The sequence below is a fragment of the Lepisma saccharinum genome, chromosome 9 (assembly GCF_977018435.1).
Source record: "Lepisma saccharinum chromosome 9, izLepSacc3.1, whole genome shotgun sequence".
NCBI classification, from domain to species: Eukaryota; Metazoa; Arthropoda; class Insecta; order Zygentoma; family Lepismatidae; genus Lepisma; species Lepisma saccharinum.
In genome coordinates this window covers 39223762-39248955 of record NC_139237.1, presented here as the reverse complement: position 1 = coordinate 39248955, position 25194 = coordinate 39223762, and the positions used below count along the sequence as shown (strand labels likewise).

At 36.6% G+C, this 25194-nt stretch overlaps 1 protein-coding gene across 2 annotated transcripts in view; it reads left to right on the top strand.

Annotated features, from left to right (window-relative positions):
• Positions 1 to 25194, top strand: part of LOC145992633 (gamma-aminobutyric acid receptor subunit beta-4-like) — a 103925-nt gene that overhangs the window by 36507 nt on the left and 42224 nt on the right. For both annotated transcript variants that reach the window (XM_083129003.1, XM_083129002.1), the window contains exon 7: positions 20745 to 20943. In XM_083129003.1, the coding sequence (XP_082985129.1) occupies positions 20745 to 20943 (199 nt within the window). The remainder of the gene's footprint in view (positions 1 to 20744; positions 20944 to 25194) is intronic.

Here is a 25194-nt window from a genome sequence, read left to right as displayed (position 1 = left end):
CAAATAAGCTTTTAAGTTTCTCAAATATCAGCATCTTTAGCTAACAGTACAGCATAACCAGTATTATTATAATAGAAATGTTCTGGTGGTAGAACCTACACCTACTGTAATATCTCTGTGGTATTAACTTACATGCAGCCCATAACTTTTGGGACTGTTTCTCCTCCGTTACATTTCCTCGCCATTTACCCTTAGCGTCGCAATTAGCCTCAGAAGCAAAAAAAAAAAAAAAAAAAAGCGAAATCTTATATTTGTTTTTTTTTATCTCTCTGAAACCACCTATACTATAGAACTACATTTAATGAATTTTGCAGTCCTCCTGTTTGATCTGTTAAATAATCCAGTCATTAAAATATACTTACATAGAAAAATCTGTTTTTCAGATACTTTAATCGGGTAATCTGCTTTTGCGTACTTCCTCAGAAATACAGTTCTTGCCACATTTATATAAATCGAAGTCTAGTTAGAGTTGGCCTGTAAGTGCTTCTGGCACATGTAGTTACTTGAAAAAGCAAATATTGGGTGTATAAAAGATAGCATTCTTGTGAAACAGTAAAAATCAACCTCATTTCCTCGTAATATTAGCTGTAAGTGCTTCTTGCAGATTAACAAAGCTCTGGCGTCTGGTCCTACGTCACCTACAATCCTTTGTAAGGTTCGTGTTGTCCTATAAATTGTCGATATACATACTAAGTCCCTAGTTACAGCCTAACCTTTTAGTTTCAATCAGAGGATTTCAGTGTTCAGATAGTGATTGTAGCCTCGTATAATAAACCAAATGGAAATAACCCAAATGTTGATGCACCCAAACACCAGTAATACTTCAAAAATACCTTGAAAAAGGCTATAAGGCTAAATTATTCTTCTAGCATAGAAAAAAGTTTAGCAAGTGGACCTATGGTTCATATAGTCAGTCGTGTGTGAACTTAGTCTTGTCCTGTGAATTGTCAATATATTGATAAATGGTTATATTTAAAAAAGAAACAATGTTGGTAAGCGTCCAGTTGTGGACCCCTCGGTAAAAGAATTTCAGTCTTTATAGACACAATAATTTTCGTTACACAAAAAATTTGGAAAATAGTCGAAATGTTAAACATTTCGTGTACTTTATCCAGTAAGCCTTAGCTAGAAATACAATAACAGCGTTACAGGCATTAAAATTAAGCAAGCTTAGATATTCTAGTGGCCCATAATAAGTATAAAATATTCTTTAAAATACTCTGACAAATACTTGTGGGTTATCTGAGATCAAAATTTTCAAGCCCTCTCTCCTGCATAAATAGGCTCTAGAATTCACTAAGCCTCAAAATAAGTAGTTGTATTTACAATATAACCAGTGCGAGAAAGGAAGAGCTCCCCTCATGCAGATTTGGCTACACTTAAAACAGGCTCAACATGCCCATATGAGTTTTTTGCTCAAGTGTGGAACCCCGCCTAATCCAAGATTTTTGTAAAAATGCCCTCAAATATTTTCTGAGAAAGGAAGAGCTCCCCTCATGCAGATTTGGCTACACTTAAAACAGGCTCAACATGCCCATATGAGTTTTTTGCTCAAGTGTGGAACCCTGCCTAATCCAAGATTTTTGTAAAAATGCTCTTCGGAAAGTATGAACCCCCCTCAAGCAGATTTGCCCATACTTACAAAAATTGCATCAGCCGGATTTTTGTCCATAAACTTGTCAAAAATTGATATTTTTTTGGCTATACCTGAAATTAAGCTAAAACCCATACCCACATATACATATTTACTTCAGGTTTAAGTTCAATTGGATGCCAGGTTCAATTTTTTTTATCTATATGCAGAGCCCCTCTAGAATGGCAATGACCTAGCACTGTGTTATGTATTGATTTTTGCTTCCCGAGTAATGAAGCTTTGCGTGCAAACAATTGCATCAGCCACTATTGTGAGAGTGGTTGAAGAGAACAGATGTGTTGTTACAGTGCTTCTCATACTTACAGGCCTGTTTGTTTTAATATATAATTATTCATATTTCTGGTATATTGAACAATATTTTGCCTGATATTTGTTACATCCAGCTTGTTTGTTGTAATCCACTCTTATTTAGGGTCAGGCTTATATCTGTCCCAGCCTGTTATACAAAAATCAATACATAACAAGGTTATTGCCATTCTAGACATGCATGTCTGTGCAGGTATTTGTGCTAGGTCAGTGTGAATGAATATTTATTCTCTTTTTCCACTTGTAGGCTATTGGCTTTACAACCTGTTATAAGATAAGCATAGAGTTTTGATTTAAAACCCAAAAAAAATTTTATAATAAACCGAGGATAAAAATTAATAATAATATTAATAATATTAATATTAAGTATATACACTAAATATACAAATCACACAGCTGAACCTAACTGATATTTTTATTAAGTATAAAGTTTTGAATTGAAGCCCAGAAAATCTTATATAATAAACAACAAGAAATATGCCAAAACAAAAATATTGTGACCAATGCCATAAAAATATATTTAGCTCTAATTGGGCCAGACACCAAAAGATTTGTAATCCAGAGAAATGCAGAACTCCCACAAAAATATGCCCTAAATGCCATAGAAAATATAATCTGGAATATTTCACATATAAACATAAAGGTACTTGCTCTGCACAGTCATCAACACAACCATCTACATCTGGTCTGAAAAGGAAGCATGAAACACCTGTTAATGCTGGACCAGCAAAGCAGCCACGCTATGAACCCATCCATAGCAGTTTTAATGGCCAATTAAGGGATTACCGGTTTGTATCAGAGCCAAGATGTGGTATTAAGAATTTTTTGAACAGTATAAATCCAGATGTGCAGGCAATTCTAAATGCACAAAATGGGTCTTATAAGCTGTCCCTCAAATTGTTTACACAAATAAAGAAGCCAAATGGCACAAAATTTACACAGCCCCACATAACAGAAACTGTACCGGTATATTCAAATGCAAATTCAAACAAAATAATAAGCAGTTTGATAGATCAATTGAATATTAAACACTCTGAATTTGCAGCAAAAGAGTCTGGATGGAGCCTATGCGGTTCTCCACACAAGTTATATGTTAATATTTCTGAATTTTGCCCATTACAAGGTTCCACTTATGTGCTATTACCTGCCAATATCAAAAACAAAACAGCCGTGGTTAATATAAAAAATAATGACCAGAAATGCTTTTTGTGGTGTATTTTAGCTGCTTTGTATCCAGTTTCAAGGAATCCTGAGAGAATAACTTATTATAAACAACATGAAAATGATTTTGATGAGGCAATGGAGGGTTTAGAATATCCAATGTCTGTTCAGAATATTGATAAATTTGAAAAAAAGGCCAGGAATATCAATGGAAAACAATTATCTATTAATGTATTTATTTGTTCTACTGGCCGTGGCAATTGCTTGATAGATCCTCAGAATCAGTACATTTGATGATGATTCAGCTGTTCCGATTGATCTGCTCTTAATTGAAGGGGATGGTACATATCATTACACTCTGATACATAATCTTGAAGCTTTAGTCAGAACACAACTAGACAAATCCAATAGAATATTCAAGTTGTGCAGAAGATGTTTGTCTGTATTTGATGGTCAAAAAATGGTGAATGGGGTTCGGGAAAAAAATGCAGAAATTGCTAAAAACAAGTTAATTGAGCATCTGAAATACTGTGGGAATCATAAACCTGTTCATATACTTATGCCTAAGCCAAGTGAAAATGCCAAATTCAAAAAGTTTGAAGCCCTGTTGGAACACCCAGCATATATAGTCTGTGATTTTGAATCAAACCTCAAACCTCTTGCATTCTGTAGCCCAGATCCTGATGAACCTTCAATTACACCATACCAGTTACATGAACCTTCCAGTTTTTATTATGTGGTTGTACAGGATGGGGTTGTTAGTAAAGAAGATTTATACATGGGAGCAGATGCCATCAAAGAATTTGCACGTAGAATAGAAAATGAGTGCCATTACATAGCATCTAATATTTTATTAAAATCAAAACCCATGTTGCCTTTAACAGAGAAACAGATTGAAGATTGCAACAATGCAGAAAAATGCCCGGTATGTGATTCTGAATTTTCAGATACAAATATCAAGGTGAAACACCATTCTCATACAGATGGTAAATTCTTAATGGCCCTGTGTAATAGCTGCAATATTCAGATCCAGAGACCAAAATTTGTCCCCATATTTTGCCATGGAGCATCCAATTATGATTTTCATCATTTGATCAGATACGAGGGGTTTGACAAGGAGAATTTAAATATTTTAGCAGAAAATGATGAAAAATATATATCTATTAGCAAAATAATTAAAGTTAATGGTGTTCCTATTCATTTAAGATTTCTTGATTCCTACAGAATTTTATCAGCTAGCCTGGCTACACTGGCCACTCAATTATCTGATGATCAATTCAAAATCACATGTACCATGTTTCCAAATCAGGACCTGAAATTAATTAGGCGGAAGGGTGTATATCCATATGACTATGTTACAGATTTTTCTAAATTTGATGAGTGTGCTCTGCCACCACAACAAGCATTTTACAGCAAAGTCAGAGGATCTGGAATCACTGATGATGATTATCACCATGCCCAGTTGATGTGGAACAATTTAAAATGCCAGACATTTGGTGATTATCACATGGCTTATTTAAAATTTGATGTCACTCTCTTAGCTGATATACTTCAGGCATTCAGAAAATCTTCCATGCAAAATTATAAGCTGGATCCAATGTATTTCTACAGTGCTCCGGGCCTAGCATGGTCTGCAATGTTTTTAAACACTAAAATGCAATTGGATCTGATCCAGGATCAAGATATGTATCTGTTTATGGAACAATGTATAAGAGGAGGCATGGTGCAATGTTCTCAGAGATATGCCAGAGCAAATAACAAATATATTTCTGATTATGATCCAGCACTGCCATCAAATTATATACTGTATGTAGATGCAAACAGCCTCTATGGTTATGCCATGATGAAAAAACTGCCATATGCAGGGCTTGAATGGGTCGGAGATTTTAATATTGAGAATCTTAAGGATTTTGATGACAGTGACTATGGCCTCTTCTTAGAGGTTGATCTGACAATTCCTGATGATTTACACAACAAATTTTCTGATCTGCCCCCAATTCCCGAGGTTCAGTGCTCACCTGGCTCTAAACAGAAGAAGCTCATGATGACACTGGAGCCAAAACAGGGTTATGTTATATATTACAAAAACCTCCAGTTCCTGATGCATCCTGGTGTTCAAGTGAGCAAAGTTGAAAAAGTTTTGAGGTTCAGGCACTTAAAATGGTTGAAGCCATATATTAATACAAATACAGAGCTTCGAACATCTGCAATGAGCCAATTTGATAAGGCCTTGTCTAAATTGATGGTCAATTCTGTATATGGCAAAACTATTGAAAATGTCAGAAAACATACCGATGTTAAAATAATTACTGACCCCAGCCTGAGCAAAAAATTGGTTGCAAAGCCTAATTTCAATTATAGAAGAATTTATGATGAAAATATGGCACTTTTCAACATGAAAAAAAAACAAAAATTAAGTTTGATAAACCTATTTATGTAGGGGCTGTGATATTGGAATTGGCCAAATTACACATGTTAAAATTGTATTATCATGTGTTGAAACCTTTTTATGGTGATTGTGTAAAATTGATGTACATGGATACAGATAGTTTTGTTCTTGATATTCAAACAGAAGATGTTTATCAAGATATGGCACAGCCTGAATTGTTTGAATATTTTGATACCAGTGAACATACAGAGATTCAACACCACAACAAAAAGGTGCCTGGCAAGTTAAAAGATGAGACACTTGGTGATGTTATTGTGGCATTTGCTGGGTTAAGAGCTAAGATGTACAGTTTTGAAACATGTAGTGGTGCTGTTGCCAAAAAAGCTAAGGGCATTGGCAGAGTAACTGTTGAAAAAGAGCTCCAATTTGAAGATTATAAAAATTGTCTCAAATCATGTAGCACAATCAGAACATCAGAAAATAGAATTCAGAGTGTGGATCACTTATTGACTACAAATGTTGTAAGAAAAGTGGCTCTGGACCCACATGATGATAAGAGATGCATTTTATCATGTGGCATACATACTTTACCTTGGGGGCATTGTGATTTGAAAAATGGCAATCAATGCCCAATTACAGAGCATGATTTGAAATAAATAAACATGCCTATGAACTTATTTGGGTTCAAAAAACAGGCTATTATGGAGCTGCCAACACCACAACCCTCTTCTGATATAATATCTAAACTAAGTGGCTTGTTAATTATTCATCTGAACAGCATACTTACAGATGTTGATGAAGAAACAGGTAAAATATTGTACATATTTAACAATAATTTAAATCATTACCAATTACCTGTAGGTGGGCAATTACAATTTATTACAACCCCTGAGGGTGATGTCAAGATTTCAGTAGGGAGAAATATTTATAGAATTAAGCACTCAAACATGATTTCTCGCACTGTTTATACTGTTTCTGCTGGTGACTGCTTATATATTGAGGTCCCGGGGTCATATGACAAGCCTATACCTTTTTTTATAGAATTAAGAATCAGATACTCTATAATAAATAACCACTAAAACAAAAATGCCTAATGATATATTTGGCCATACAAGGCATGAAGATCACAGTGATGAGATTCTGATGCTTGATGTCAGAGTCAAGAAATTAAGAAGTGATTTACAAGCTTTACAAACCACACTCAATGCCAGTCTTCAATTAGAAATTACAAATTTACAATCACAATGCATGGACCCTCTTCTTAAAATTGATTCTGAACTCAAATTGTTGCTTCAAAAATATACTGATTTGGCCACATTAGATAATTTTCAAAGTTTAGAAGAAGCTGTAGCAGCTCTTCAAGCCAAATTTAAGACCCAGGCCACCAATTCTGAGCAATTGAAACAACAATTGGAAGAGCAAATAAATAATGTCCAGGCACAGCTCCAAACAATTGTCAAAAGCATAAAATCACAAGAAGATTTTGATCTAGTGATTTCCACTCTAAAAGAACAGATTCAATCACTCCAAATACCTAATCTGGACCCCTTGAACAATGCCATAGCCGAGGTTAAAGAAAAAATTGAGACACTTGAAAATTTTATGAACAATTTGCCATCTTCTGATGCTTTGAGTGCAATAACTCGGAGTGTTGCAAATATTAAGCTGCAACTTGAAACATATGAAGATTTTGGAAAAATTCAAAGTACCATAACCCATCTTGAAGGTACAATAGCAGCAGTGCAAGGTGATTTGGCAAATGTACAAGAAACTCTAGAATCTCGCGTGCCCGGTATTGTAGATACTCTTGTTAGTGTCCAGCACCAAATCACAAAGCTTGAAAACCTCAACACTGAATCTGAACTATCTCATTTTCATCATTTGATTGATGATATTCAAACAAAACTTGAAATTTTACAACAATCCACACCCACTCAGGCAGATATAGCCCTGCTCCAAAATGCTATGCAAAATGTGGCTGATGCTTCTGAATTAAACAATGTAAAATTGGCACTTGAATCTTTGCAAAATACAGTATCAAATCTTCCTACATCACAGGAACTTAAAAATATTAAGAGGGCAGTGAATAGGATATTGAATTCAGAAGATATCAAGAATATTCAAGCAGAGATCAAACATCTCACTCAGACAGTGGCCACTCTACCAACCAATCAACATATTAATGAACTGCATGCCCTGTTTGAGGATATCAGAAGACAGGTCCATGATCTTACTGCTCAAAATTCAAAATTGGCAGTTGTTGAAAATTTGCAACAAATTGTAGCTAATATCAAGCAACAGCTAGGGACCATGGAATCCAATCAAGCAAATGCTCTGTCCGTTTTTGCCACCCAGCTTCAAGAGATTGTGCAACAATACAAGAAACTTATTGTGGACATAAAAATCAAGCCAGGCCATGATGATGTTGTTAGGACCATCAATGAGCACCTTGAATCTGTAACAAGCAGATTGCTAACAGCAGAAAAAGAAATAACAGGCATAATCGAGAATCCAAAACATACAGTAATTCTTGAATTGTACAGCATCCCCAACAAAGAATATGATTCTCCATTTACACCAGGTGGCAAAATATATATGCTGTCCCCTGCACAATTTTATTACCAATTTTTTGTTGGGGGCACATTGAGACCAATCAAGATCAAATATTGGCTTCAACCACAGGCACACCACTACCCCACCTTATCAATAACAAATGCTGACAACAAAGTAAAAATCACCAGTGTAGAGTTAGAGGATTTTACAGATCCCAATACATTAGAAACAGCATATGTTGAAGATGATGGATCTCTGGAATTTAAAATACAAATAGGAGACAAACTGTATTTAGAAAATCCTGCAGTATCAGCTGCTGAACACCCCATAGTTGCAATATTCTTGTTTTCATATTATGTCTAGAGAAATTATTGTTGATAAACTACACAGACAAGCCAGACATAATTTTAAGAGACTGCCAGTAGTCACAAAAGGCATAGATGATTTATGGCAAGGGGACTTAATTGAAATGGCAAGTGGACAGTTGAAAACTTAGACAAAATCAACAAGGGCTACAAGTATCTACTCACTGTAATAGATACATTTTCAAAATTTGCCTGGGCTGTGCCACTCAAATCCAAGACTGGAAAATGTGTTACAGAAGCCTTCAGGACAATCATCAATCAGAGTGGAAGATCACCGCGCTATTTGCAAACAGATAATGGCAAAGAATTTTATAATTCTGTGTTTCAACAATTTATTAAAAGCCAGGCAATAAAACATTATTCGAGTTACAGTGATCTCAAGGCCTCAATTGTAGAGAGATTCAACAGAACCCTAAAAAATCTTATGTATAAACAATTTACCCTCCAAGGTAATTATAAATGGATTAATATTCTTTCAGAACTTCTACATAAATATAACAACTCGGTCCATTCCACAATCAACATGAAACCCTCTGAAGTAACTTCATCTGATGAGCAAAAATTGATCAGGACTGTTTATTATCCTAGATACCAGCCAACAACAAGAAAGGCCAAATACAGGGTGGGTGATCAAGTAAGAATCAGCAAATATAAGCACTTATTCAAAAGAGGCTTTACAAGAAACTGGAGCACTGAATTATTTACAGTGGTTCAAATTAAACCTGGGACCCTTAACACATATATAATAAAGGATCATCGAGGAGAAATTCTCAAAGGCAGATTCTATGAAGAAGAGCTCAGCAAAACTAAACAGCCTGACACATATCTCATAGAAAAAATCATCCGCAGAAAAGGCAACAAGTTATTTGTCAAATGGCTAGGACTTCCAGAACACAGCTGGATCGATGCAAACAAAATAATAATATGAGCACCTGGGATGTTATAAAAAGGCTGCCAGAACCTGAACAACAGAATAAGAGAAATGGCAACTTGCTGCCTGATAATATTAGGTGTCTTATTGTTGGGCCATCTGCTTGTGGTAAAACTACACTAATGGTTGATAATTTTTTATTGGCACTCAACTGGTTAGATTGGAAAAACAGGCACTTGTATGTCTTTTCTAAGAGCTTGGAACAATTAAAATATCAGCAGCTGATGAAGCTATATGATGGATTGGATATAGCCACTTTTGAATCAGATGTTAAGCCACTTCATGAATGTCTCGATAATTCTGTTGTTGTGTTTGATGACATTATACTGGATAATCAAAACAAGGTTAGAAATTTCTTTACACAGGGCCGACACAAAAACATTGATTGCTTCTACCTGGCACAGACTTTTTCTAAAATTCCGAAGCAGCTGATCCGAGACAACAGCAATTTTATATGTGTGTTTCATCAAGATCATACCAACCTCAAACACATACATGATGAATATGTAGGTGGGGACTTGAGCTACAATGATTTTTCCAAGTTTTGCAGTAGGTGCTGGAATCAAAACAGTTATGGGTTTGTCACAATTGATATGACAAGAAAACCCAATAGTGGCAAATACAGAAATAAAATCAACAATTTTCTAGGCATTGAAACATATATAAATAACCATGAAAAGGCCAATCATTGATGATCTTAAATTAAGAGATTATCTTGTAAAAAGATTTAAGGGATGGAAATCACAGAACCGAGGAATTTATGAACAACACAAACAAACAGAACATCCTATCATTGATGCTATTAGTGAATTAGGTAAAAATATCAAAACTGTTACAGAGCAAAATCAAAATTTGATCACAGAGCTTGTACCTGTAGCTGCAAGGAACATATTAGATTATCCAATCACCCCACTTTCCAGTATTCATACACCTAGTCCTGTTGCTCCTCGAAGAATTGAAGCTACTCAGGATCCTATTGAATTGGGTCTTCTTGCTCAAAAATATTTAAGCACACCTAAAGACAACAAAGATGAGGTCTTTGGCTTATATGCTGACACAGAGCGTGATGGTAGCATCATACATAGAATTGGCAATTTCAGAGTAACATTTATGGGAGATGATATAATTGTTTATTCAGAATCTCATCTTGGACAAAGAGGTGGTTTTGTTAAATATCCCGGCACACCTGGGTTGTGGGAACTGATGACTAGGAAAAGGCCTGGCAGCTATACAGATCAAGATTATGAACATTACAAAGAAATATTAATAAAATCAGATGCTCTATACCAGAACAATGATCCCACACAAAAAAGAGTCAAGTCTAGCAGTGGGGCAAAATACAATAATTTAATCAAGCCCATATGGTCACAGATCAAGACTGGCAGTGGAATCAAACAATACAACACCCTGCCTAAAGAATTTGTGTGGGTTGATGATGTCAGGAAACTTGTAGACAGGTTATTGGTGATAGCTGGGGAGGAAAATGCTGGCAACCACAATTTTTACAATGAAAAGGTTGGAATTATGGACATGATAAGCACCAAATTATCTAATTTTATAGTGAATGACACTAAGGGGATTGGATATCTTATAAAAATTATTAATACTCTACCACCTAAATTTTGGAATATTTCTGAGGGTCGGGGCCTGGTTAATGACATTATAAACAAGCTGCCATTTGAACTACACATTCCAGGCTATCAGTATTGTGGTCCAGGCACAAAACTGGACCATAGATTAAACAGAGGTGATCCTGGTGTTAATCCTCTAGATGCTGCTTGTAGAGACCATGACATAGCATACAACACACATTCTGATCTTGACAAGAGACATGTTGCAGACAAGAAATTAGAAGAGGCTGCATTTGGTAGATTTGTAAGCAAAGATGCTTCTTTAAGTGAAAAAATAGCAGCATTGGGAACCACCATAGCTATGAGCACCAAACAAAAACTGGGGTGGGGGTTGTGAATATGTATATAATAAACCTACAATGAAGGCCAAGGGTGTTATGTATCAAATACCTTATGCAGGTCTCAAATCTCTTGGGCCTATTGATAGCCTTTTGACCAAAAAGCAGCGCAAGAAAAAAAATTCTTGTATTGCAAAGGGACATGGTATGAAATTGTTGCTTAGTACCCCCAATTAAAAAAATTACAGCAATCAAGAAAAAAAATCACATGTGGGGGGATTCATATTTACTATCCCTGCCATCTTAGCAGCACTTGGGGCTGTTGGGAGCTTGGCTGGGGGATCAGCTGCCATAGCAAAAACAGTAATAGATGCCAAGAAAAATAAGGCAGAATTAGATGAGCAGAGGCGCCATAACCTGGCCATGGAGAAAAAAGGCAAAGGTGTTAAGAGAGCCATGAATAAGTTTAAAAAAAAACAAGAGCCGCTTACAAACCAAGATATTGAAGCTTTAATCAAGCCACTGGGCATCAAAAATTTTAGAGGTGTGTACATGTCTGATTCTTTACCAGAACAACCACTCAACAAAGAGTGTGGCATTGTTAATTTGGATAAATACAAAAATCAGGGCACTCACTGGATCTGTTATCTTAAATATTTAAAAAATGAGGCATTTGTGTTTGACTCATTTGGAGGTGTTCCACCTGAAAATTTAATAAAATATCTAAAATCACCTAATCTTTATTACAATAATGCCCGTGTTCAAAATTTCAAAGATGTTAATTGCGGACATTTGTGTTTATCTGTTCTTAGATATATGTCTCAAATAAATAAACCATCAATTGAAAATTTTCAAAAGGCCCTGTGGTATTTAAAACATCATGGGGGTATTCCATCTCACCAGCCAAAATTCAATATTGAAACTCAAATTGCATGATGATATCGTGTATCCCAAAACAATAGCTCTCAGAGCATTTTATGGCATGTACTTGATCCCTAATATTACACACCACAACAACAAAATTGCAGTAGGGGATCAAAAAATTGTCATCACTCCAGGGCAATATAATCTATCCACTCTAAATGCTCAATTACCCAGAGGTGTAGTGTTAAGTCAAAATTCTGTCACTCACAGAGTAGAGATTGTATCTGCTACAGAAACAGTGGATCTGGGTACTATAGGAGAGCTGTTAGGCTTTGAGAACAACACAAAACTTGAAGCGGCCATCAAACACACTGCTATTAATATACCTAAATTCTTAGCCATAGAGACTCTAAATATTCACTGTAATGTGGCTGAGGGTATGATCACCAAATCAAATGGTATAGGCACTCACAAACAAACTGGCATCATTGCAACATTCAAACCTAATTCTGAATTTATGGAGCCAATCATCTACACTCCATCCCCAACATTATATTTTCCTGTGTGCCATAATAGAATAGATAATATTGAATTGATGGTCACTAATGAAAAAGAAGAATTAGTTGATTTTGCTGGAGCCACAACAACTGCAATCATAGAGATTAATATTTAAATAAAAATACATACAAGAAGAAAATGGAAAATATTGAGAGTTATGAGCTACAATCATTCCCCCCAAACAGGAGGACATTTGCAAATTTAAATCAACCCAACACAGAAATTGAGGTTGATCTTGATGTAGGAGATGGCTTTATACACCCCCACAGAGCAGATCTATACATCAAATTTGATGTTGTAAAGCTCGATGGAACAGATTATCCGGCAAATTCAAATATAAGATTGGTGGACAATTTTGTGCCGCATCTGTTCTCTGAAATTGAGATCAGAAAGCATGGTGTTGTTATAAACAGAGTGGATTATCCCGGCATTACCTCCACAGCTTTGGCCACTCTAAAATTATCCAAAACCGAGGCTTCTTACTACAAAATAGGTGGATTTGAGGCTGGTGATAAAATATTATCCAAGAGCCACACAGTGCTGTTCCCTATGCGCCTGTTGCCAGGATTCTTCTCAGATTACAAAGATATTATGTGGAAGGGTGGTTTAAGAATCACATTTAGAAGAGCTGCAAATGATAACAATGCTTTGATGAGGTACAGCACATTAAACTCTACAGGGGAAGCTCTGCCCAATACCCTACCTGATGAAGGCAAATGCATTATTCAGACTATGGAGCTAAGAATCCCAGTTGTTGAATATGAGGCCAGTTATGCTCTTAAATACAAAGCAGATATAATAAAAAATCCACAAGTACCTTTACAATTTTATACATATCAATGTGTACAGAAGCCCGCAACTGGTACTTATTATGAGTTTGATGCTACAAATTCATTCTCCAGTATACAATATGACATGCCGGATTTTGTGGTGGTATTGTTTCAGAATGGAAGACACAATAATCAGGAAAAAAATTCAAGTAGATTTGATAACTGCAACATCAAGAACATATATCTTAAAAATGGCAGAAATGAGGTATTTCCTAGAGAAAATTATAATTTAGACATTTCCAAGGATGATTTCCTTAAATTATATGAAGCATTTACAGCATACAAAAGGGTCACTACTGGCAATACTGATATGTATTACACACCAGATGAATTCAAAACACAGAGACCCATGTTTGTAATCAATGCTTCAAAAAGAAAACAAGTTGTGGTGAATGACAGGACAAACATTAAAATTATCTGTGAATTCCATGAGGAATTACCTGATGACACCATATGTAGTGTTATTCTCATAGGAGAAAAATCATATGTTTATGATGTAAGAAATGAGAGAGTCACAGAACAATTCTAGAGGGCCGATTCAAACACAGAATCCCCTTGATTACAAAGCAATAATACCAACATTTTGCTGTCAGAAAATATATTACTTACCCAAATTTTATAGCACCTCTGCTCGTGGCAGAAAAGCTTTTATATATATTACCTACCCAAATAACACAGCATATCTGCCAAAAGCTTAAATACAGAAATATTGCAATAATTATTCTGTAAGTTACAGACTTGGGCTTATATTATTGCGACAAGACCAAACCTAAACGCAATTCAGTTTGCATGACAATATCCAAGAAGCCAATACTAGAAATTTCCTCAATATGATGGATGGTCCCTGAAAAGAGGGCACAGTGTAGATAAGAATTTCTCTTTGAGTCCCATGACAAATGACATGTAATTTCCCTCGGAAAAGGCACAGTGCAGGTTATGCCAACAGATATAATCTCCTAGGCATACAGAAAGAAGGCAATTACTAATTTCTTTTTGATGATGGATAATATGTTATTTCTCTCTGAAAAGACACAATATAGATTATATCTGCTGACATACAAGAAATATAATCCCCCAGGCATGCAATAATTTATTGTTGGCCGAAACATGGGACTGATCAAAAGATTATAAAGAACATAGAAGCAATTAATTATGTTTGTTCGCTCCTCTCCCATTGTATTGATCGGGCAATTTTGCCTGCATAAAAATATAACAGCAGTTAATGGCTGAGCTGGTGCTTTTATACCCAAACAACAGCAATAACTAGGCTTGGGTGATTCCCAGCAAGGCAACAATATTAACACTTTGCCATCAGAGGAGGCTTCACATTTTATCAGAACTCAAACCCGAGCCCCTTGTTTACAAGGCAACAATATTAACACTTTGCAATCAGAAGAGGCTTCACATTTTACCAAGATTCAAACCCGAGCCTCCCGATTACAAGGCAATTAAAACCATGCACCACACTCCACTAGGTTCTAAGACCCAGTACCTATGAGCTTTATATCAATTCAAGATTCCTGGGATTTTGACAGAAAAAACACACTATAAACAATAAAATCATATGGGAACCTGGCATTGTTTTAAGTATGGGCAAATCTGCTTGAGGGGGGTTCATACTTTCCGAAGAGCATTTTTACAAAAATCTTGGATTAGGCAGGGTTCCACACTTGAGCAAAAAACTCATATGGGCATGTTGAGCCTGTTTTAAGTGTAGCCAAATCTGCATGAGGGGAGCTCTTCCTTTCTCAGAAAATATTTGAGGGCATTTTTACAAAAATCTTGGATTAGGCGGGGTTCCACACTTGAGCAAAAAACTCATATGGGCATGTTGAGCCTGTTTTAAGTGTAGCCAAATCTGCATGAGGGGAGCTCTTCCTTTCTCGCACTGGTTATATTGTAAATACAACTACTAAAATAATATTAGGGTACATAAAATAAAAAAGCAGATGGAGAGTGGTGCTGATCGCATCATCTCCAAAATAGCAAAAACAAAAATATACAGAGCCCTATCTGATATATTTAGAAAACTTTTACCTAGTACAACAGTAACAAAATACTCAGAAAACTCTAAAATAAACAAAATTTCGTTGTTATTTGAGTAATAATAAGCCTAAACTTGTAAAATAAAAGGGTAGAACTTGCCAAAACATACTTTTGCATCCAAAATATAATTGAAAACTCTTTCTTGAATAGACTAAGAGGTCTTACTTTGGTAAAATAAGCATAAAATCGAAAAATAAAGGGTAAAACTTGACGAAACACACTTCGTGTGTACAAAATTTAATTCAAAACACATTTGAATTGTGTTATTTGAGTAAACGTGGAGAATAATCTTGTAAAACTTGGAAAAAATCTCTCTCTCTCTCTCTCTCTCTCTCCCCTCTCTATCTCTCTCTCTCTCTCTCTCTCTCTCTCTCTTTCTGTGTGTGTGTGTGTGTGTGTGTATGTGTGTGTGTGTATGTCCAAAATGTAATAAAAAGTATTTCCTGAACAGATGAAATTGTGTTATTTTGGTAAAAAATTAACAAAGTTGTAAAATAATTGGTTAAAAGTTAAAAAAATGTCTTTGTGAGTCCAAAATTTAATAAAAAATGTTGCCTGAATTGTACAAATAGTGTTATTTTGGTAAAAAATTAACATAAAGTTGTAAAATAATAAGTTAAAAGTTGAAAAAATGTCTTTGCGAGTCCAAAATTTAATAAAAAAATGTTGCCTGAATAGTATAAATAGTGTTATTTTGGTAAAAAATTAACATAAAGTTGTAAAATAATAAGTTAAAAGTTTAGAAAATATCTTTTTGCGAGTCCAAAATTTAATAAAAAATGTTGCCTGAACAGCTGAAATTGTGTTATTTGAGTAATAATAAGCCTAATAAACAGATAGAAGTTGGGAACACACACTTAGTGTGTCGAAAATGTAACTACAAGTCTTTCCTGAACAGATTGAATTGTGTTATTTTGGTAAAAATAGGTATAAATTTGTGAAATAAACAGATAGCAGTTGAGAACACACACTTTGTGTGTCGAAAATGTAACTAAAAGTCTTTCCTGAACAGATTGAATTGTATTATTTTGGTAATAATAAGCCTAAACTTGTGAAATAAACAGATAGAAGTTGAAAAAACACACTTTGTGTGTCGAAAATATAACTAAAGTATATCCTGAATAGTATAAATAGTGTTATTTTGGTAAAAATAGGTATAAAATTGTAAAATAATAAATTAAAAAGTTGCAAAAGTATCTTTGTGAGTCCAAAATTTAATAAAAAATGTTGCCTGAATATTATAAATAGTGTTATTTTGATAAAAAATTAACATAAAATTGTAAAATAATAATTTAAAAGTTGAAAAAAATGTCTTTGTGAATCCAAAATTTAATGAAAAAATGTTGCCTGAATAGTATAAATAGTGTTATCTTGGTAAAAATTAACATAAGGTTGTAAAATAATAATTCAAAAGTTGAAAAAAATGTGTTTGTGAATCCAAAATTTAATAAAAAATGTTGCCTGAATAGTATAAATAGTGTTATTTTGGTAGAAATTAACATAAAGTTGTAAAATAATAAGTTAAAAGTTGAAAAAAATGTGTTTGTGAATCTAAAATTTAATAAAAAATGTTGCCTGAATAGTATAAATAGTGTTATTTTGATAAAAAATTAACATAAAATTTTAAAATAATAAGTTAAAAGTTGAAAAAATATCTTTGTGAGTCCAAAATTTAATAAAAAGTATTTCCTGAACAGATGAAATTGTGTTATTTTGGTAAAAAATTAACAAAGTTGTAAAATAATAGGTTAAAAGTTTAGAAAATGTCTTTTTGTGAGTCCAAAATTTAATAAAAAATGTTGCCTGAACAGCTGAAATTGTGTTATTTGAGTAATAATAAGCCTAATAAACAGATAGAAGTTGAGAACACACACTTAGTGTGTCGAAAATGTAACTAAAAGTCTTTCCTGAATAGTATAAATAGTGTTATTTTTGTAAAAAACAACAACATAAAGTTGTAAAATAATAGGTTAAAAGTTGAAAAAATGTCTTTGTGAGTCCAAAATTTAATAAAAAATGTTGCCTGAATTGTACAAATAGTGTTATTTTGGTAAAAATAAGGATAAGCTGTGAAAATGTTTGACATAAAGTCAAATTTTGGTAAAAAATAAACTCAAAATTAAGTTAAATAGCACACAGTAACATACATTTACTACCTAAATCAATAATCAAAGGGTCCTAGGTTCGTTACCCCGTGATAAAAGCAAATGGTGAAAACTGTAGGCCCCGTCCCTGATAGCTCTCCCTTCTTCATAGTACAGATAAAAAAAACCTGCGCTAAAGCGTCCTGTGCCTTGGGGCAACCCTGAGCGGAATATTAATTGGCGGCGGAAACCAGTTCTACAAGCGACGCATAGCTTCAGAGATTTGACCCTTGCTGCGCATTCCAGACATCCTTTGTTGTCTGGTTGAATCCCTCCCCTGCCCTACAGTATTGCATAGCTTTCCCCTGTTATTGCGTACTGGTTAACCTTGGAAAAACCGGTTCTGAAAATCTACCGACGCGTTCTCTGATTGGTGAATCAGGTTCCTTCTTTGTTCTGACGTTCTGACGTCATTTGACCTTGAACGCACACTCCCCCAAATTCCTTTCTCGTCTACCCTCAGAGCGGAGTTCACCGTCTTCTGTCTGGCGTGTCGTACCATCGTCTTTAATACAATAATAACATACATTATTACATACGTAGTATACACTATAAGCCTAACCGTTTATTACCGTTACATATCGCGGGTTCGAGTACCGGGACCGTCTTCTTTCGTAATTGGACCTGTACCTACACCCATTACCACCGTTCATAGCGGTTCATAAACCAAAAACTCTTATTTTCAATACTATAAACATTAATATTAACATTTTATACATTACATACTTTGTAGTAATGAATATAAAACCATATGAATAGCGTTTAGTACCTCTAATTACCTTCTATATACATATTTTTCATAAAATAAATAATTATATATTCATAAAAAGTTATAAACATGCAAATACATAAATGTAAAGTGTTCTAAGTACGTGCAAATAAGTTCTAAGTACATGCAAATTAATTAAAACCCGTGCAAATTAATTAACACCCGTGCAAATGAATTGCGAATATTAAATAGCAACATCCACTATCGCGTTCCTCAACTACTCAGGGTAATTCAAAATGAATGCTGCAACTTTACACAGTTATTATGACGTAACTATTTATGATAGAAAATCAAACAAGGCCTCAATATAAAGAAAAACTCTGGAAGTTTTCTTCTCACCAAGTAGGCTTATGCTGCTTTGCCGCTGTTCCACCAGGATAGCTAGTGTTGCAAAATAGGTAGTGCCCAGTAGAAGGTGTATTGTGTGTTGGAACTATCAACAACTGATTCACTCACAATGGTGCAAAGACATTTCCACATGTGTTTTGGTAGCACATGTTTCACCCTTCCGAAAGATTTACCAAAGTTACAACTGTGAATTATTAGTGTCTTCGAAACCATGGACAATGACTTGCTGTCTGGTGCATAGGATGTACTTGATTATCGTTTGGACGTTTGCCGCATTACACGTGGTTCCCATGTTAAATCTTTGTAATGTGGGTCATGTGAGTAAAACTTCCACAATTTTTCTTCATGTTGATGTCGTGTCTGATTTTCTATCATAAATAGTAACGTCATAATAACTGTGTAAAGTTGCACCATTCATTTTGAATTACCCTGTATATACAAGGTCTGTTCAAAAAGAAACCGAACTCATTTTGTAAAGTTCGTTTATAAATTCGTTGAAGAGGACCGACAGTGGTGGTACCTAACGGTGTCCTTAGTTATTAACTTGGCCCAGTTTCAAAGCTGTTGCTAACCACAGTAACGCAGTAGATCGCGTTTAGTACAGGTGTGTTGAGCGCCCGCGCCGATTTTGAGTTATCCTTCCGTCAAGGAACTGAAAGAACAGTGAGTATGTGTGAAATTGCAGAAAACTTTCAAAGAGACGTACGGTATATTACGTGAAGCCTATGGTGAGGAATGTTTCAGTCCAACACAGTGTTACAAATGATACAGACGTTTCAGATTGGGTCGAACCTTAATCGAGAATGACGAATGAGCAGATCTATTTCAAAGTGATGTTGATGGTGTTCTTCAACAGGAAGGGGACCGTCCATTCGGAGTTTGTGCCGCATGGTAGGTAGATGAAAGACTGCATGAGTCCCAGAGCTTCTTTGCAGATGAATTATTGGCAATCGGACCCGGACTGGGGTTTCCAGAATGTTAGTCATACTAGGAAAAGAATAACACGGCTTGGGTGTTTCTCGTAATTCGGTTATTTTATATATCTTGTTTACCTCTGGGTTAATCGCGACGATGAAGGTGAGTGATGATCTGGTAACAATTGCTGGAACCTGCTGTTTCGTAACGTTATACTCCACCCTGTAGGCTGACGATATCGCCGCTCGTATCTTAATTTTTTTCTAGTTTCTTATATGCATTTTGAGTCGCGCAGTGTTTCAGTAGACCTCAGTGGCTGAGTGGTTACCATAGCGCTGTACGACGTCAGGTCCTCCGGGTTCGAATCCTGTGTAAGACATGGCTGTCTGTGTTTGCCCTGAATGAGAAAATAGATAAAATAGATGTAAGGAAAGCAGAGAAAGATAATGGCAGGTAAACTATTACTTAGGGATTTTCCATTTTTAAAAGTCGGTAGGGCGCCTGATTGCTATACAGTAGACGTATGGTTAGATTGCCGGGGTAGGCGATTTGAGGTAGGATTTTTTTTCCAGCACAGGGGTTCACCCAGCCTGTAATAAATGCGTAGGTGCGAGATAAAAGCTGTCGGATCGAGGCGCTGATCACACCTCCTCCATAAATGATCGAGTTTGTGACAATCTCCGTACGATCTCGTGGCATGTTGCTACATACGGTGGGGTTCGTATTTTAGTGACTTTTCTGTCTCTATAGGCCAATTTCTACTAATGAAATGAATGCTGAATGTGAGAATGATGGAGTAGCTCACAAAGGAACATGGCCAGATCTGGATTCGAAGCCTGAACCTTCGCAGACGAAAACCGGGCCCTTTCAAAAGCAAATACTGTAAATCTTAACATGGTTTCCAGCATGTTGGCACAAGGCATGCTGTTGCATTGTTTTAAAATGGTCACCGTATCATTTCAGATTTTCTAAATAAAATTGAAATTGAATTCCTGCTTTCAGCGGAGACGTACGTCCTGTTCCTGGAGGCCAACTTCACTCGGGACTTCACGAGGCATCTGCTGGCAGTCTACATGCCGTCCAGTCTCCTTGTGGTGGTGTCCTGGGTGAGCTTCCTGGTGAAGCCCGAGACGGTGCCTGGGAGGATGGTGCTGCTGGTCACCAACCTTCTCTCGCTCATCACTATGTTCACTTCCGTGAGGTGAGCACTGCCACAGTGAGATTACTACATCGCATAGCACGATGCGTTCACGGGAAGTAGAAATGGGAAGAAGTTGAGAAATCGACGGAAAACGAAGCGCTTGTCATTGCCAAGGGCAAAACTTCAGAATGATTCACATTCTTTGTTGATTTTTTTTGCAATGACAAAACAAGATCTACCATAGTATAGATGGCACTAGTGAAAATATATTGACATCAGAATCCATTTATTCAACAAAATACGTACAAACTATATTTAAAATGCACAAGTTACATTCAGTTTTCTTTATTCAAGCTATTAATATTCATATATAACAAAGTTACAAGAAAATATATCCAAGAAGCGTTTTATCTTCTCATTTACAAGCCGGCCCCGTGGCATAGTGGTTAGCACATCGCGCTACGACTCCAGGGGTCCCGGGTTCGAATCCCGTCCTGGGCATGGATGTTTGTGAGTGTCCATTCATAAATTTTATCATATCATCACTCATTCCGATCTTCGTAAATTAGCCAAAAATTGGCACAAAAAGCGAAATAAAATATAGAAAATAAATCAATCTAATTTACAAATTTATGTTAGAACTGAAAAAAGCCTTAAGAAGCTTACTCAATAGTAACGAAAAATTGGCGTAATATAAACTGCTCGCCATTAAAAATGCAACACCCAGAAGGAGGAATCGGACGAAATGTGCACAGTGTGTAGAGGAGAGGTGCAGAGGGAAATAATTAGGTGTTCAAGGCCGTCATGCGTCATGTGCGCCTGCCACGCCATCTGGTAAGTGGTACCTGTAGCAGGTCAGATAGGTGCAGAAGAGCAGTGAAAGTGCATGGGTGTGAGTGTACAGGGTGGGAAATAACCTTTTGCTAGGGGTCTACAGGAAAAAGTAACAACATTTAAAAAATTATGGTAATACCAAATGTTTACTACGACAATTGTGGTTACAAAAACAAAATTAAAAGTTAGTTCACGACAAAGCCCCTTGCTTCAAGGCAAATGCTAAAACCAAGACCTTCTTCGGCGAAGTGGCATTGACTTCTTCAGCAGTTCTGAATGGCCGGGTGCATCACCGGACCTGAATGCAGAGGAGCACTTTGGGGCTATTCTGAAGGACGCAGCTGAGTCCTTGCTGATAGTGGAACGCGGACCGGACCGCTATTCCCGGCCAACACTCCTTGCACATCTGGAACAAGTCCTCCGTGACATGGATTGAAATACGGACTGTTTGCGAATCTTCTGAGCTCCTACCCTCATCGTCTTCGTGCTGTGAGAGAAGCAAACGGCGGACATACTAACTTTTAATTTTGTTTTTGTAACCACAATTGTCGTAGTAAACATTTGGTATTACCATAATTTATTAATTGTTGTTACTTTTTACTGTGGACCCCTAGCAAAAGGTTATTTCCCACCCCGTAGTGTGTTAAAATCGGTCAGCAATGCCACGTCGTCGAATACGGCAGCGATTCCAGCAGGTTTCCCAGTTCGATCGCGGCCGAATTGTTGCATACCGTGAATGCGGATTATCCTACCGTGAGATCGGTGCCCGTGTAGGACGGAATGCATCCACAGTGATCCGTGTATGGAACCAGTGGGTCCAAGAAGGCACTGTAGAGCGACGTAGAGGTTCACAACGTCCGCGTCGGACGACGGAACGAGAGGACAGACGTCTGATACGCATGGCCCTTACAGACAGAACGGCCACGTCAACGAGGATTGCACATGAAGTACGGGATGTTTTACAACGTCCAGTGTCCCCACGAACCGTGCTTCGTCGTTTGGCGAACCGGGGAATTTTTTTCCCGGCGCCCACTGTCGCGGATTCCTCTGACGCTAGAGCATAGACGTTTGCGTCTGAGATGGTGCCAAGACCGTCGTGCATGGATGGCGGAGTGGAATGCTGTAGTGTTCTCTGATGAATCCCGCTTCTGTATACAACATCATGATAGACGTACACGCGTGTGGCGGCACCATGGCACTAGGCTTCATGACGCCTGCATCATGCATCATCACACAGGGCCTTCATTGGGTATCATGGTATTGGGTGTCATCGCTATAGGTGTTCGTTCGCGTCTCGTACGCATTCAAGGGACATTGAACAGCCAACGGTACATCACACAGGTTCTCACCCCTGTTGCTGTCCCATTAATCCATGCACTGCATAATGCCACTTTTCAACAGGATAACGCGCGCCCCCATGTTGCAAGGAATGTCCTTGCATTTATGGAAGCTAACCACGTGCCCCTTGGCCAGCACGTTCGCCGGATATGTCGCCAATTGAACATGTCTGGTCCATGGTGGGTCGCCGGCTGGCCCAAGTCAGGTTTCCGGCACGTAATGTTGAAGACCTCTGGCACCGTGTGGAAGCCGCTTGGGACGCCATACCGCAAGCAGACATCGATAGACTCATTCTGTCCATGCCTCGCCGTGTAGCAGCAGTTATTGCCGCCCGTGGAGGCTGTACACGCTACTAGCTCCTTGGGGTTATGCAACCATGTTCTACGTGTCACATGTCACACCACCGAGCTCTAACTGTAATCATTTTCTTATCTTATTATGAACTACATATTTGCCAAGTTTCGTGTTTCTATCTCTTTTCCTTCTGGGTGTTGCAATTTTAATGGCGAGCAGTGTATTTGAGAAGTTACATACCTACTGTACCATGGTTTTAAATATATTATTTATAATAGTGTGGGAGTAGTGTGACGTAAGAGAAGTCAGTCTCCATTAAATATTTATTTCCATACAATAACACGAAGTTAGTGTTATTGTATGTTTCTAGCATATTTCTACAGTGTTCCTTACTGCACCTTATCTGGACGATCAATTTTCACATTCTACGTGCACGTGTCGTTTGATAGTCTGTCTATCCATTTGATGTTCAATCTTCTCTTGTGGCACCACCTTCTCGGCTTCATGCACCGTCCATGGTTCGCAATTCCTTCTTCTTGCATAACGAATTTATACTAAGTAATGACGCTGTCATTATCAACCGAAGGAGAAAAAAAATACTATTCAAAGCACACCCTTCCTGCACCAATGCAGGAATTGGCAACGACCGAAACGACAAGTGCAAATCCTTATGTGGTATGACTTGAAGATTGGGCGTTAGGATATTCCTGTATATATGAAAAGGGCGTAATTTCAGCAGCAGCTTCACTTTTTGGGAACAGGGAATAATCTCAGGGAGGTTAAATGGGGAAAGTAGAGAGGAGTATTCAACACTCACTTTTTATGGGATAGAAATACCTGGACGACTCCTGTTCGCTGGCACCATGCATTACCGTTGAGCAAAAACGATCTGTCCTGTTCAGGATGCTAAGGTCGGACATGGTCAGTTCATTTCATACTCATTCAGAACACTACAATAGTAATTACTAGAGCCCGGATTTTTATGTAATATCAAAGTACAAAATATGTACATAAATATGTAACAATAATTGATAAAATATGTACCTAAATATGTATTATCAAAACAAAAGGATATGTAATATTAATAATAATAGAGTATCCAAGCAATTTCAAGAATTCTGCTAGATATTTATTTTATTTGAAAATATTCAACATAATTGTATAGACATAAGTTGTTCAAATTAAAATTTGTATCAAATTTATAAACTCAAAAAGCACAGCAACGTGCACATATGTAAGAAACCAATTTTGTCAACTATTAATTACCTTTCACATCGCAAATTATTGTAGAATATATAAATATGTATGATAGCTCTTCGTAACTTTCGACACAAATTGTAAAAAAAAAGCGTCTACAGAAAGAACAATCGAATGAAAATACATACAGCTACTTTTGTACTTTTTGTACAAGGGAACATGGAACTCCCTACGTACAGGAAAGCAGCTTTCTTGCCCACCGATGCCAAGTTTCTAGGTGCTTTGCCTAAACCTAAAAGCGAAACGAAAATATGTAACCAGAAAGGGGAGGGGGGGAGAATCTCCAGCATCTTTCGATAAATAACAGTTCCAGTATTTTTGTTTTGGTCTTCAGCCTCTTTCGACTTTGCAGTCAATTTTAGGTGACCGTAAGCACTAGGCATCTCATTGATTAGAAAATATGACATCACATGAGCTACACATTTTCTTCATCATGTTTCAGAGATCGAAAATATAGGAAAAAGGATCAAGATAGGAATAAATTACAGAACTATGTTGTTTTATGTAAAGTAAATTAGCAAATATGTGAAATATGTAATATCCTGGCAAATATGTAAAAATATGTAACATAAAACTTATTCCAAATGA